Source organism: Desmodus rotundus, chromosome 1, assembly GCF_022682495.2.
Source record: "Desmodus rotundus isolate HL8 chromosome 1, HLdesRot8A.1, whole genome shotgun sequence".
Lineage (NCBI taxonomy): Eukaryota > Metazoa > Chordata > Mammalia > Chiroptera > Phyllostomidae > Desmodus > Desmodus rotundus.
Window position 1 is genome coordinate 167,219,546 of NC_071387.1, and position 15,690 is coordinate 167,235,235.

Consider the following 15,690-nt stretch of genomic DNA (forward strand, 5'->3'; position numbering starts at 1 on the left):
CAGGGCAGCTCTCAGTGAGGTTTTGTTAAAGGGAACGAGTACTGCCGGCCCAGCAGGAGGACCACTGGGATGAGGAGGAACTCCAGCTTGGGGAGTTCGGGAGTGAACTGACTATTGCAGTTAACTCGGGGATTACAGGTAAGTGAGAATGCCAAGCCCGAATGGTTGTAGTGAGAATCAGATAATGTGTGGGAAACCCTTGTCCCATGTTTTACACGTGGTGGCAACTCGTTTTAGATAGAATTTCAACTTCTGATTTTTATTAGTATACATACTTATGAAGTTCAATTTTTAAAAACGCTTTTAAATACAAAACTTATTCATATAAATTAACCCTTCCCAACGTGACCAGTTTGTGAGCTTGACTAATCTCATACGTACACGGGTAAGCACACTCCCGGCTCCTTCCCAGCCGCTGTGCTGTGTGACTGCTCAAGTCAACCCCTGAAAGGGAGCCCAGGCCCCTTGTCTGAGCATATGCCCTTCCCAGAACACAGAAGTATTTTTTCTACTTTAAAAAAAAATCTGAATTCCCAAAACTAAAATTTTAAGAGGACGTTCCCATTACAAAAACTTCCTTTAACTAAAGGTTCTTCTAGCCCAAGGTGTATTTCCTTACATCTCAGATAATTAACTACTTGGGGTGGGACAGGAACTGGGGAAGGTGGGAGAGGTGCCAAGTGTGAAGACAGCCAGTGACTGTCCAACAGGAATTGATACATCTCAGAAAACCAAGAAAGAAGAAAGAATCTCGTTATTAAAAAATGTGATTTATACTGAACTTTTAAAAAAATAAGGCTTTTTTCCAAAGCCAGCTACTCAGGCTTGGGGTTCAGAAACACAAGATGACTGTATAAAGAAAAAAAAATCTAAATACAGATCAAAGAAAACGGTTTCCAGAGAGGCAGGTAGCTACAACATAGGTTCCAAACGTGTGTAAAAGGCTGACAGGCTATTTATTACAAGAGAAATGGCAAATTTTCATCAGTAGAAAGACTGCCTATTAAGAGGAAGAAAAAAACCATGTTGTCCAATAAGGTCTATAGTTGTAGACCTTCTGATAAGGGCAGTCAAGATGAAAGAAATAACAGAAATAAAAAGAAAACCTGGGTGGTGAGCAGTTTTTAAGTATCAAATCTGCCTCATCGCTCTCTCTGAATCCATGTCGAACTGGCATCACTTATTCAGAGCTGGCCCGTGATTTGCCACACAGGAAACAGCGACAGTCCCGCTACCAGCTGAAGTAGAACATGGGACCTAGGATAAAGGATGACATCAAGGAGAGGGGGTGGCGAGCTCAGCTGGTGCCTGGAAATCCCAAGGGCACTGATTAAAGAATCTGTGTTGCCAGTTGTTCTGTTGTTTTCACCTCCCAGAACAGGACTGAAAAATAAAGGCCTGTTCCCTTGGCTGGATTCCCAGTTGCAACCCTCTCTCCAGTTCCGAATGCCTACCCAAATGTTGATAAGAGAACTCAGCTGCATTAAAACTAGTGTCGACTTGTCCAAGGTGGACATGCACGATGATCAAGACAATTGAGATATTCTAGCCAAAAATGCCACGGAATACTTCAAACCATGACGTGGGAAACCAAGTCATAAAACAGTTACTTATTTTCCAATCATAGTTATTCCAGTCTCTTCCAAAGACTGCTTCTACAAGTAGTTTTTTAAAATATGTAAAGAGATTCTCTTTCCTACAGTTAATAGAGTCAACTCTATCTCAAGTTAGTAGATCTTATGCGTCTTCCGAAGCAGGCGCTATGACTCTACTTTCTTGTTCTCCAGAAGCTCAGCAGGTGTTTGCTGCAACAGAGAAGTGCTTTCTTTCCTCGTCATGGTAGCAAAAAGCATATCCATCATCCCCAAGGTTTCTAGTAGTTCTTTTTGGTAATCAATCTCTTTTTCTACAAGGCCTTGAAGTAACAAAAACTTTTTATCAACTACAGGTGACTGACCAATCACAGGCAGATATATATCTAGAAACAAAGAGAGAAAACACATTAACTAGAAATATCTTTGTAAATAATAAAAGAGCAGCAATATTTAGAAAAAGCATAAGACTATTAAATATAAAGACACTGAAAAATATGTACTTATTTTACAATTCATGGTTTACAGAAAGTAAACAACACAATAAGTGTGTTTCAAAAAGAACTAATTATAAAAAGTATAGCATGGAAGTTCTGACTTATTTTCATTTTCCCATTAGAAAATAGTCATGGTCACTGTAAATGCTCAAGAAAAAAAAAAATTATTACAATAACCCTAGTCTGCGCAATTCGGAGTCAAGGAAGCTGTAGACATTTCACTCCAAATTAAAATGTACAGATAACTTGTTTTCTCCATAAAAATCTTCACTGAAGAATTGATACAAATGAGATATTTTGACTTGAGTTCCAAATTTAATTTCATATTTTGATATCTCACCTTTGCAAGCATGCTAGGATATTTTTAGTTTTAACAACTACTTACCAATAATTATTTCAGCAGCATTGATCAAAACAGAAGCAAATCTTGGCTGGGAGAGATTCCTACAAAGCAAAAACTGTTTATTGAAACTTGCCAGCTTTTAAAAAAAATCATAAAATAGATTTACTGAGTTGTTCTGCTAGTTCTCTACAAAGATCAAATTAAAAGTTAATGTCTCACCCTGGCTGGTATGACTCAGTGGACTGAGTGCGGGCCTACGAACCAAGAGTTTGCTGGTTTGATTCCCAGCCAGAGCACATGCCTGGGTTGCGGGCCAGGTTCCCAGTTGGGGGTGCAGGAGAGGCAACCAGTCAATGTTTCTCTTACACACCCATGTTGCTCTCCCTCTCTTCCTCCTTCCCTCCCTCCCCTCCCTCTAAAAAAAAAAAAGAATTAATAAAATCTTTTAAAAAATAAAAGTGAATGTCTCTCATTTGGACATAAAGGATTTTAGATGCAAAAATATGTGTTTCATAGATATAAAACATACCTTATCAAAAAATTAAGGACACGACTGATTTCTTTTTCGTCCCGACCGGCAAGGGCATTTGCCAGGACTCCTCTTCGGTTTAGCTCCTTTATGATGGAAACTGTAATCTCGGGTGTCTTTATTGTACAGCTGGGCTAGAAAATGTTCAGAGTCAACATGAGCAGTCAAGACAGCACAAGAAAAATTGCAGACTTGGAACTTATTAACAATTGCCATATTTAAATGCTTTTACTTTCACAGTTTTGAGTCATGGTAGTATCAGGGTTAGTAATGAAATGATTGTTTTAAAAATATGCTCCCTGTGGGCTCACCAATTATAATAATTAATCAACTGTTTAATGGGGAGGCTATAATGAACCCTGTAGGTTCATCAACTGTAATAACTGGCCAACTGTTAATGGGGAAGGCTGGGCATGTTGAGGAGTCAGGGATATATGGAATAGCTCTGTACCTCCCCCTCTCTTTGGCTGTGAAGCTAAAACTGCCCTAAAAAATAAAGTCTTAATAAAAAGATGCATTTTACACACACACACATGCACGCACGCACACACACGCACGCACTCTGTCACTCCTCACTCACCTCCAGAACTCTGTCAAGGGCTTTGGAGACCCGGAAATTTTTCAGATCCCTGTCATACAATTCTAAGTGTTTTTTTGATGGTCTGTTGATCAAAATGTCATCCTGCATTGAAAATTAAATTTATAGAGAAAAGTCAACACCTGTACGGAATTCCATTCAAAATAAACTTTTTCACCCTGACCAAGCAGCTCAGTTGGTTAGAGAGTTGTCCCAATACACCAGATGGTGGTTTCAGTCACTGGTCAGGTCACACACGAGAATCAACCAGTGAATAAGGAGAACAGCAAATTGATGGTTTTCTCTGTCTCTACAAATCTACTTAAAATTTTTTTAATAAATAAATAATAAACTTTTTCATAGTGGTATTTTTTATACCAGGTGCCCCTATACTATTTATGAATAATGGTCATATGCCTATAATATAGGTAAAATGAAAATGGAGTAATTTGTCACATTGCTGTGTTCTTACTCTCCTATTACTTAACTTGCAATATACACAATACCTCAATTCTGGGAAAACATTACTAATTTCAAATCTCTTCGCACGGTAGGCAATGCGATTTGGTAGAAAGAGAGAACAAGACTCAGAGAAACCGCAATCTGGTCAGCAATCCTGGTTACCAGTAATGAAGCTCTGGATCCACCACAACTCCTTTATGTGTCTCTCCATCTTCTCAGACGCCAAATGGGGATATTATTGACTTTACTGCTCTTCAGGGTTGTTTAGAAGAAATCGGTGTGTGAAAGACACTGCTTTGGATACGGTAAAGCGCTATGACGTTGTTATGACTGGGGGTGTTAAATAAAGTAGTGCTAATTCTCCATTCCTTACTAGTAATGTCCCCAACCTAGCAACCTGGAGATAAGTCTGATGTAGAAAAAACAAAATAAAATTCAATGCCATATAAACTATACTTTCCAGTAATGTGCATGGGAAAAGTTGGCCACTCTAACAAATTTCACCAAAAAGAAAAAGAGAAGAAGAAATACATAAATACCCTTTGCTTCATGTAATTTTTTCCTTTAATGAAAGTTCGGTACGCAGGCCTTCTTCTTCTGGGGACAGAGTCTTTCTTGGGCTCAGATTTCCGATGTTTCACACTCAGTATCCCATTGGTCATTCCCACAACTATTGTCTCATCTTCATGCTAACAGCAATTAGAAAAACAAGTTAGTCTATGCCTAACTCATCCTGCCTTTTCTTCAAAATGCCATTTATAACGCATTTGTTGCTAACCGATACTTTCACCAAGAGAAAGTATCTGTCTATGTTCAGATACAGACACTCAGCCTAACAATGGTGTAGCAAAAAGTGAAGCCAAATCATTTTCTCCTCCAGGACACTATTATATTGACAGACCATACACCTCCTACAAATTATCACTGGCAGTTTGTATTATATTACACAGTTAATGACGTCTTGGAAAATCCTAAAATATTTTTTTCTGCATCCTTTTACTAGAAAGAAGGATTATGTAGTGACATCATTTTTCTACAGTCCTGCCAAGAAAATACTTGATTTTCCACTCCCAGTTGAGATTTCTATCTAATGTACTCAAATATCCTCTTCCTCAATGGCTCACGAAACTTGGCAGCGGACATTCCAGAAAGAGTGGTCAACAAAATGGAGATATTTCATTTTGAAGCCTCCTTTCCTACTGTTTTTTTTTCCCTCAGAAAGTCAATTTTAATTTCAAAAGTCCTTAACCCTTGAGTTAAATGTTTTGAAGAGAAATGTATCAATTTCCCAGGTCCTGCCCTTAGTGTTAACAATGCCTATAGCACTGCACTTGTTTGAGCGATGTAGTAAGTAGGACCTAAATCTGAATGCATGCTAAGTTCCTGGGACAAGTCACATATTCTAGTAAATGTCTTAATTGTCTAATGTGGCAGGAAGACAATAAGATTTATTCAAATACAAAGATAAACTCTAACATTCCATTTTAGTTTCATTTAACAGGCAAGGTTAGTGAAAGCTTTAAAAGGAACTAAAAGTACTTACTGCAAGTGCAAGACTCAAAATTGAAGCTGCATAATCAAAACTGTGGACTACTTTGTAGGAAGTTGTGCTATATACTTTCACCTTCCTAATAAAAAAAGAAAGCTTTGTCACAAATCATCTTGGAAATGAGTATAAAATGCAAATTTTCTGTTTTTTGAAAAATTTAATATATGAATATTAAAATTTACACAATAAAGATAAACAATTAGTAATATTAATTACAAACTAATATGCCACTGAATCTCTCTTTTATTTTTTAAAGATTTTATTTATTTATTTTTAGAGTGGGGAAGGGAAGGAGAAAGAGGGAGAGAAATGTCAATGTGTGGTTGCCTTTCACCTGCCCCCCCACTGGGGACCTGGCCTGCAACCCAGGCACATGCCCTGGACTGGGAATTGAACCGGTGACCCTTTGGTTTGCAGGCCAGCACTCAATCCACTGAGCTGCACCAGCCAGGGCGGAATCTCTCTTTCAAAAATGAATGATTTATTAGGACTATCCACAACGTGTAAATAAAGACTCTGACTCGCCACCAGAAGGAGAGACCATGAACCACTCTGCCTGAAGACAAAACTTGAGAGTAAAGAAGTGCCAATTAAAGCACACGGGAAGCCAAAGGAGCAGGCTCCCCCCGCTTCAGTATCACTGGCACTTAGGGCCAGACCATTCTCTGTTGTGGGGGCTGCTCTGTGCACTGCAGGATGTTTAGCAGCAACCTTGGCCTCTACCCACTGTATGTCAGCAGCACTCCGCCCCCAAGTTGTGACAACAACCAAAATGTCCCCAGATTCTGCCAAACAGCCCTTGGGGGACAAAAATCACTCTGGGTTGAGAAGAACTACAGGTAGAGCCACCTTATTTAGCTTTTGAGGGACACATCTAAAAATTAAGTCCCAAATTGCCTAGTAACACCATTAGAGTGGTGTTACTCTGCTGTATATTTACACAATAAATTCCTTTGCATTAGAAAAGCTTTCTAGCTTTAAAATATGTATACTTTTTAATAAACAGACTGAAAACACATGTCTTTAGTAACAGGGGAAAAACATAATGGAACTAAAACGACCAAGAGCAGATGAGTATAAGTGAATTCTACAACTGTGCCACAGTTCTAGCCACACGTGGCTAGCGAGTCCCTGAAATGTGGCTAGTGAAAATTAAGAACCCAATTTTTTTTTACTTAATTTTAATTAACTTAAATTTAAATTTTAGGGCTGAGGCAGTGTAAAAACAGTTTTCTGTTAAACACAGGTGTATGTCACTCCCACCACTGTACAATGTTACTGGTATCATAGGGCATGTGTCACACGCTCAGACTGTTTCTAGGCTCTCAATTTTCACATTGATTATATCCTGAAATATTTTAGATACATTTGGATTAAATTTGGATTTTACCTAGTTTTTTTTTTACCTTTTTAATGTGGCTACTAAAACATTTTAAATGAAATGTAGCTTGCATTATGTTTCTACTGGAGAGCATTATTCTAGAACATTAACTATGGAGTATTAATACTTATTAAAATAGATAATTGGACCATATTAATATATAGAAATTTTTACATGAAGTTTTAAATTTTAAAGAATATACGCTAGAATATATACATATATACTCATAACTATTTGAAAATATACAAATATACAATAATGATTTTAAGAGAAACTCTAGAGTATAGATTATTTTAAAAGATCGATGTTTGGCTCAATAAAATCCCTTAAGTATATAAGTTAAAGCAATAAACTATATCAATGAAGACAATAAGTTTGTTATATATAAACAAAAACTCAAAACTATTTTCAACTGAACGGATTACGGATTTTTTTTTCATGGAAATTATTTGGCAGAATATTTATTTTACCACAAATACTGCAGAAATAACTCATTTCCTTAGCAGTAAATACTCGTGTATTAAAAATGATGAAGAAGGAAAATTAAAATGCTAACCTATCCAGCGAACCAGACAGCAACCTCTGCCCAGAGCTGCTCAGGCACAAACATGTCACGGTTTTATGGTGATTCTTCAAAGACACTAGCAACTGTCCCCCTTTTAGCATGTCCCAGACTTTAACATAGCGACCTCCTATAAAAAGAAACAATCATTAGTTTGATATTCCACCTACAGGTTAAAAGTCTTAAAAATCTGAAAAGCTCTCTTCACTGGACACTCCGCAGCACAGAGGTTAAGCGAGGGATTCCAGAGCCAGACTAGACTGCCTGGTTTCAAAGCTGAGTCCACCATTTATTTACTGGGTGTGTAAATGACAAGAAGAGTTCTACCTCACAGAACTGGCAGGACAATTAAATAATTCCAAATTTGTAAAGTACATAGAACTACCTGGTAAAATGAAAAGTAAAATGAAAAAAGATTTTAAGAAAATTATAGTAAGATGGGACAACTGTAACTGAAAATAAAAAAATAAAATAAGAAAAGAAAATGATAATAAAGTCATTCAAAAGAAATGTAAAACCATGGAAGTAATGTAGATTTTATCTCCTAAGAATTTTGCGAATCCCAATTAAACCAAAAAACTTCCCTATAACTTCTTACCCTAAGAGTTGGAAGGACCCTAAAAGGCAATTTAGTCCAATGATTTAAAAGAATTTTTTAATACACCATCTTTTCTTTTCATGAAACATTAAGCTGAAGTCTAATAGGTAAAACAGAAAAAGGGGTTGTGGTGGGGGAAGCAAATTTCTTACCTGTCCTGATGGGGCAACAGGGCCTGGGCCCAGTTCACAGTCCCTGCCTCCTCACACGTGGCAGCTCATGAGAGAGACTACAGTTTGAAACCACTGATCTAGCCCAACCTCTCTGTAGATCTTTCCAAGATCTACAGAAGTTAAAGGATTACTCAAGGTCACATAACTCCAGACACATACAGGTACCTAATGTCCCTGTTCACCTTGAACTTTTCATTTCTCAAAATAATAGCAAGACAAATAGATATGCCTGACAATGTTATCAACTTATTTTGAAATCAAATAGGTGCTGGGAAAGAGAGTATAAAACAAGATAATTTCAGAATTAAGAAATAAAGGCTACACACAGCCATGTGTATGCTATACAGTATTCTTAGAAGAATACATACCACCTATGTATTCTTCTAAGGTCAACACATTAATTTTGACTTGACAAATGAACAGCTAATTTACTTCTTCCATTATAATTTTGAAAATGCACTATGACCAACATAACAAAAAATACCTCAGTTCCAAATAGATGAAAAATGTACCAAGGCCTCTCCTGACCTCACATCATCTCCTCCTCCACCACTATCAGCTATTTGTGGGCTAAGGCCATTTTAATCAAGAGTCACAGGAAAAGAGACAAGTCGGATTCTAGATCCTAAAAACACTGTGTTTTCAAAAGCTGCCACAGATGTCTCAGGTAAGAATAACAGCAGTTGTACAACCTGTTTGGGTTAAGGACATAAGCAGGCTCTCCAATTCTGGGACTTCAGATCTGCCACTTTGCCTTAAACAAATTAGTTAAAACTTCTATTTATTTAATAAAAGTTGCAAAACAGGGAGAAAACTAACTACCTGTAGGCTCATCTAGGGTATCAGAGACAATATACATGTATAATAGCACAGTGTCTGGTTGACATTCGGTACTCAGTAAATGATGACTGCTTGCCTGGCCCACTTACCAACTGTTTGCTCAAAAACCTAGATAGACCATTCGAATGCACACTGATAAATTATAAAAAGTAACTGATAAACTACCTGGTTCAAGACCAATAATACCGGTGAAAGAAATTGTTAAAAGAAGTACCTGCTGATACCAGAAGACCTCCAGAGGGAAAAAGCAGGACACTCTCCACGGGCTGCCCATGCTCCACAGAGAACACACTCTTGTTTGTTCGTGTATCAAACATCTTCACGGTGTGATCGTAGGACCCTAAAATGTCAATTTTTGTATTATGTCAGTTTCACTACTCAAAAGTAAAAGCTGTATGTGTGTGTGCCTGTATGTGTACTCAAACATAAATTTTAAAAGAAAAGCTTAGATGAAATTTTTAAAAGACATATGTAAATTCATAAAGATAGACTACTTCCAAACTTTGGTACCACTGTCTCTTTCTGAAGAAGCACGATACTATCCTACACAGAATCTTAAACTAGTCCTATCTCAGGCTTCTGTCACCACTGAATCATCTGGGAATCTTGCTCAGGCCCCACCAACACTGAACTGCATCGGCTGCTGGGGGCTCGGAAATCAGAGTACTAAACCCATCACAGTTCTGACTATCTCATGTAAGTTTTTAAGGCCGCCTGATGTTTCCACATACATTTAGAGGACAATATGAATAGTCACCCAAAGAAGAAAAAGACAATAAAACAAATGGATACCCAGAAACGTATTTCTTTATAAAAATATTTTAAACTCCTCTGTCTCAAAAGAGTCCCAAAGCATTATCGAAGTCCAGCACAATACATTTATCAACTTCAGGAGGGAAAAAAAAAAGTTTACCAACCTGTTACAAAGAGATCTGGGTTCAATTTGCTAGCACATCCACACCTCACATAATCAGAATGTTCTCTGAATGTCAGAATTTCTTTGGAGTTTGGAATATCCCATAATTTAACTGTATAATCATCAGCCCCGGAGACCACATGGTATTTGTCAGCTGTAAAATCCACTGTGTGAACTGCTCTGAAAGACGAAGGATCCTTACATTAAAAAACGGGAAAATTATATTCTTGGCACCTTATAAAGCACTCCTTTTCCCCAAATGACCGAAAGGCAGAAAAAAGAAGCAGTTCAGTTTCAAAGAGTAACTGCAGGGTGAAATCATGAGAGAAAATCTTTAAAACAGGTGTTTGTCCTCAAGCTAATTTAAAATTTTAAATACCCATGCATTACGAAGTTAATAAGAATAGTAATAAACAATAGCCTTAAAATTTTCTAATATGTTAAGAATTCTACTTAGCTGCTCAATGAAAGTAAATATTCTAAATGTTGTTACAAAGGTACTCTAATTTAAAAAATTTCAAAATGGGTATTTCTTTAAAAAATTCTAAGGTGTGCCACTAAGTAAGATTATAGTAGGTGTATTTCTGTTATATTCTAAATGTTTCACTGATGGAGTAGGACCATCCTGATAAAACAACATTAAAAAACACTTGAGATTTTATATCAATAGCAATTTACAGTGACAATGGTAATCATGAATCAAAGAAATTGCAGGGGCAAAATACTAAATCCAAGAAGAATCCACCTTCTGACTTGACTTCATGTGAGAATTTCTAGTACAGTCCAGGTTTACAAAGTTCTCACTAATAGTTGTGAGGCTGCCTTTAGATCAGTGCTTTATAATCTCCATCGGGTCACGGAACTCTCTGGGAAGTTAATGAACACTACAGGGTGTCTTCCTACACACCCATTTCCTCAGACGTCACATACAACTCTAGGGAACTCATGAGCACCATCAAACTAGACCTTAGGACTGAACCAGGATATAGATTCCGTCCTAGAACAACCAGGAAATAAAGTACATAAGGTATAGATTATCTTCTCCATGTTTTTATTCAAAGCCCAGAAAACAAATAGAGCTTCGAAAACAAAACAAAAAAGGACACATAAAAACCAACTATCTATAACTATGGTAAAAAAAAAGGAATTAGATTTATTGTGATCATTTTGCAATATATACACATGTCAAATCACTATGTTGTACACCTGAAGCTATTGTAATATAATGTTGTACGTTAATTATACCTCAATTAAAAAACAAGTTTTTACAACTGCCTCTTACTTAGTATGGCCTTCAAACTGCCTGAGGGGAGCCCTCCCGGTTATGTCAAAAAGCTGAACTCCACCGTCTTCACTGCCAGCCACAAGCAGTCTGCCATCCTGTCGAAAAGTAGCACAGTACGCTGTGTCTTTAAATCGGGAAAAGGTTTTTATAGGTTCTTGGGAGTATCGGCCATAAATGTGAATCTAAATGATAAAAAACATAAAATCACCAGATGGCTCACAATCAGTAGTAAATATAAACTATATAGAAGAAAAATAAATTTAATGTTGTATTTACCCTTGAAGAAGCTGTGACAGCATAATTATATGGAGGCTGTGGAGAAAAGTCTACTTTTGACACTGCACCAAACTCCTTGATCTGAACAGGAGTCTTCATAAAAAAAAATAATAGAGTATTAACAGAGTTACAACTGGTAATCCCTATTCAAGCCCTATATAATTCCTTATTGGCCATTTTTTTGTTCTTAGTAACATTTACTAGGGTGTACTTAATACAGAAGTATGAAAAAAGCAAAAGGTCCAAATCCCATCACCCCATCCTATCCCTGTTGCCATTAAAGTAGGTAGGTATAGGGTTGGAAAGTCACACTCCACTCTTTCTCTTCAGCTGGAGTTTCCTGTGATTACTACTGGGAAAAACGTCACGCCTATACCTACATACATTGAACAGTGTATTTAGCTGACACAAAGATCATACCATGCAGGCGGTTCCGCACCTTGCTTGTTTTTCACTTAATACTGCATCTTAGCTAACTTTTAATATAAGCAATAGATTTATCATCCATTATAGGGTACATCATAATTTACTTTACCAGTCCATTCTAATGGACACAGGTTTTTTTCAATATTTCTAGTATTATAAATAATGCTTCAATGAACATCTTTATTTATATATCTTAGCAAATTTTGGGGAGTGTATTCATTGAATAAGTTCCAAGCTGTGGAATTTACAAGGCTGAAAGGTATTTTTATCATGTCAGGTAATTCCAAATTGCCCTCCAGAAAGTTTGCACCAGTTTCTCTCCATCAAGTAGGAATGATCAAAATTTTTCACTTGTGCCGATATAAAAATAAAAAACAGTAACCAAATTATTGTTTTAATTTGCATTTCTTTAATTATGAATGAAGAATATATTTACATTTATTGGCCATTTAAATTTCTTTTCCTCTGCTCACATATACTAAATTTCTATTTCCACTAACCTCCCATTCCCAATCTTTTACCATTTTCTATTTAGTTGTTCATTAAAAAAAATAATCAATTGTAATTCTTTATAGTCTAGAAAAATTAATTTTGCATTACTTCCTCCTTAGATTAAGAAAGGCAAAAAAAACCAACAACCCCTTGCATATGAGATTCAAATTCTAAAATTTAATTCATTTGTCATTGATTAATCATCTATTCCGTGCTAGGCATTTGTGTGGTTACACTGATTAAGCAGCATGGACTTTTACATAAAATTCCAAGAAAATATCTGATATCAAATTTTCTGTCCAAACTATAAGCTGCTGATAGATTATGTTTAGTGATTCGTTCTCTACTAGAGTATCCAAAGTATAACACATGCTTGAGAAATTTACGTAAACACTTACCTTATAGTTGTTCCAATACAGTGTATCTTGGGTGATTTTTTCACCAAGTATAGGATATGTCTGAATAGCTGCAGGCTTATAACCAGACATAATTTCATATAATTGGGCTGTTATCCAAAAGTAAGTAGTTTGAAATTGGTGTTAGAAATGATTATAGTGACTCTGCCTTATGTCTGAAAAAGAAAGTATTTTATATACATGTTATTTATAAACCTATATACATAGTTATGATTTTTACTTTGCATCCTTTCAAAAGGCTCTGTGGTAACTTAGTGATCAATAAACCATTTAATGATAACACAGAAGAAACAATCTAAAGGAAGCAGGAAGAATACAGACAGAGATACCGTACTGCAATTCTAAAATTAAATTCTAAATTAAAGTGAGAGAATAGGATAAAAATTGATTAAAACTTTTAACTGACGTGTAATTAAGTGAAAATGTCTTTCCAGAACTATTCAATTGCAAAAGAGATGCAATTTTATCAGATGAATGACTCCAGTGGTAAAACTCATCATCCATTCCAGAAAGCCTGAGAACAGTGCATCAAAAACACCAAAATATATAAGTGCAATATATTTTAAAGGCTGTTCTGATGAATCATGGTAATCAATGGTTAAAAGGGGAGAAAGTTTTCTGTTCATTCAAGTACTTACAGTGTGTAGGACACTGTTCTAGGCATTGGGAAACAATGACCAGAAAACATGTTCTGTACCCTCACACACTCCAGTGTTCTCCATTTCAGCTGGTGACTAGACCAGCTAGGAATCTGGAATCAGCCTTGACTTGTCCTTCCTTCGTACCTCTAACATCTGAAAAGATCTGCTGGTTCTACCTCCCAAATATGTCTAAACTTCATGTTTACTCCACCTAGTTCCACTGCCCTAATTTAGATCTCTCATCTACGGAAACAGTGCAACATAAAGTCTCCCTAACTCCCTCATGCATCTTCCAAATAGCCATCAGGGTTATCAGACCACTGTGCAAATCTGGCTTTTGCTACAAAGCCCAATGATGCCCAGAAAAGAAGGTCCAAGCTGCTTAACTTGGCATGGAAGGCCCTTTGTGCCCTGGCCCTTGCTTGCCTTTCCAGCTTCACCTCTTGTACTTTTTAACATGTCACGCTCTTTCTTCTCTCAATGGCTTTGCTCATTTGTCCGCTCTGCCAGGAATGACCAACTTCCTATTTATCATTTAAAGCTCAACTCAAGGATCACATCCCCTAGGAAAACTTTTCTGATCCCCTACACTGGGTCGGGGCCCTGTCTTCTATAATCCTACTTGACTGCATATTTCTGTCAATGCAAATAATCACATATGTGATTAAACTAAACATTTTTTTTTAGTAAACATTTTGTGTTTGGAAGATTTTTTTTTTTTTTAAGTGCTCAAAGACTGTGGAACAACGTAAAGGAAGTGTCACGCTGGGTTCCATAAGAAAACACAAAATTAAAATCCTAAGTGGTGTCTATAAGATGAACATTGCTATAGAAAGGAGCTGACAAACTTTTTCTGTAAGGGCCAGAAATATTTTTAGGATAAATATTTTAGGATTTGAGGCCCACAGTCAAAATAGAGCATATTATGTAGTTACTTATAAAGTAGAAAGAAAACGTCCATTTCTTTTTATTAATGAAGTCCCCAAAATAGTTATGAGTTCAATTTTTTACTTATGAATGAAAATAGGATTCTTTGGAGGAGGAGGATAATACTTCACTTTCTTCAGATTCAAAGTTAGTGTTTCACACCATCGAATAGACGGCAAATGTTCATCTGTAAAAATCATTCTTGGCACACTTGGCTACCCCGAAACAGGCACCAGGCCACACCTGGCCTGCAGGGCTTTACCCCATGCTAGTGTATATAGGCAAGGGAGCATATAACTTTGTTGGGAGAGAAGTGGTTTAAAACTTTAGAAGAAAGAACTGAGGAGCAGTAGCGGTGGTTTGCCAGACGAAAGAGAGAAACAGCACTGGCAGGGGAGGGTAAACGACACAGTGCAAAGGCACGGAGGCATGATGTGCTGTGAAAATGAAAAGGAAAAACATGATCCGGGACAGGTCAGAACCTGAGAAACTGGGACTACATGAGTAATAGGAACTACACTATAATGCAGAATATCAGATATATTCTGTAAGTATAGAGTACTGAGAGCTCAGAAGAGATCTTCAACCCCAACTGGGCGGCTCCCAGGAATATTCAAAGTGTGCATTTCAGCTGGGCTTTGAAGTTTGGTATTAAAACAGCTTTGACCTCTTAAGATGGGCGCAAAGGCGGGGGCAGAGGAGAAAGCATGTGAAACTCAGAAAACCTCATAAAAGCATAGACAGATAGAAATTTGCCCATTGCCTTGCAGGGTTAAAGATTACTCCGGGTACGAATAAAGGTGGACAGTGTGAGAGGATGTGATCGAAAGGGAGCAAAATCTGGGGTGAATTGAAGTGGAGGGGAACCTCATGGGCTGTCTAAGGAGTTTACTCATTCTGCGGAGACTGGGAAGCTCCAGAAGAGCATGCCAGATACCAAGGAAGGCCCGACATGAGTCTGGGTTATCCCCATCGGGAGCCTCCTCCACCTACCTCCGACGGACCCCAAGGGTCCACGCAGACACCCGGACTCCAAGGAAAATTCTTGGATTTCGCCACAACCCTCCTGGGAATGTCCAGAATCACCTGAAGAAAACCACATGGACCCTAAAGGGAGTCGCTGGGACACAAGGCAAATAGAAAGGCCAGGCCTGTCGCCCAATGATGACGTAAAAGCCCAGACTCGCAGTCAGGAGCGGCAGGGGCAG

The 15,690-nt window shown here is 37.4% G+C and overlaps 1 protein-coding gene across 1 annotated transcript; it reads right to left on the reverse strand.

Annotated features, from left to right (window-relative positions):
- Positions 1-1,650: 1,650 nt before the first annotated feature.
- UTP15 (UTP15 small subunit processome component) lies at positions 1,651-15,631 on the reverse strand. The gene is made up of 13 exons (XM_024563602.3): positions 15,476-15,631; positions 12,897-13,069; positions 11,581-11,673; positions 11,302-11,486; positions 10,021-10,199; positions 9,318-9,443; positions 7,487-7,622; positions 5,544-5,628; positions 4,540-4,689; positions 3,542-3,643; positions 2,962-3,095; positions 2,475-2,533; positions 1,651-1,978 (listed from the first exon to the last, which is right to left on the reverse strand). The coding sequence occupies exons 2-13, from the start codon at positions 12,984-12,986 to the stop codon at positions 1,761-1,763; spliced, it is 1,557 nt and encodes a 518-aa protein (XP_024419370.1). The 5' UTR covers positions 12,987-13,069; positions 15,476-15,631; the 3' UTR covers positions 1,651-1,760.
- Positions 15,632-15,690: the final 59 nt, after the last annotated feature.

Excerpts from the sequence above, each read along its gene's own strand:
- UTP15 (XM_024563602.3), bottom strand. The coding sequence starts at position 12,986 with ATGTCTGGTTATAAGCCTGCAGCTATTCAGACATATCCTATACTTGGT. Across the intron at positions 3,096-3,541 it reads CCCTTGACAGAGTTCTGGAG|CCCAGCTGTACAATAAAGAC; the intron begins GTGAGTGAGGAG and ends AACATTTTCTAG. Across the intron at positions 1,979-2,474 it reads TGCTGCTGAAATAATTATTG|ATATATATCTGCCTGTGATT; the intron begins GTAAGTAGTTGT and ends CTTTGTTTCTAG.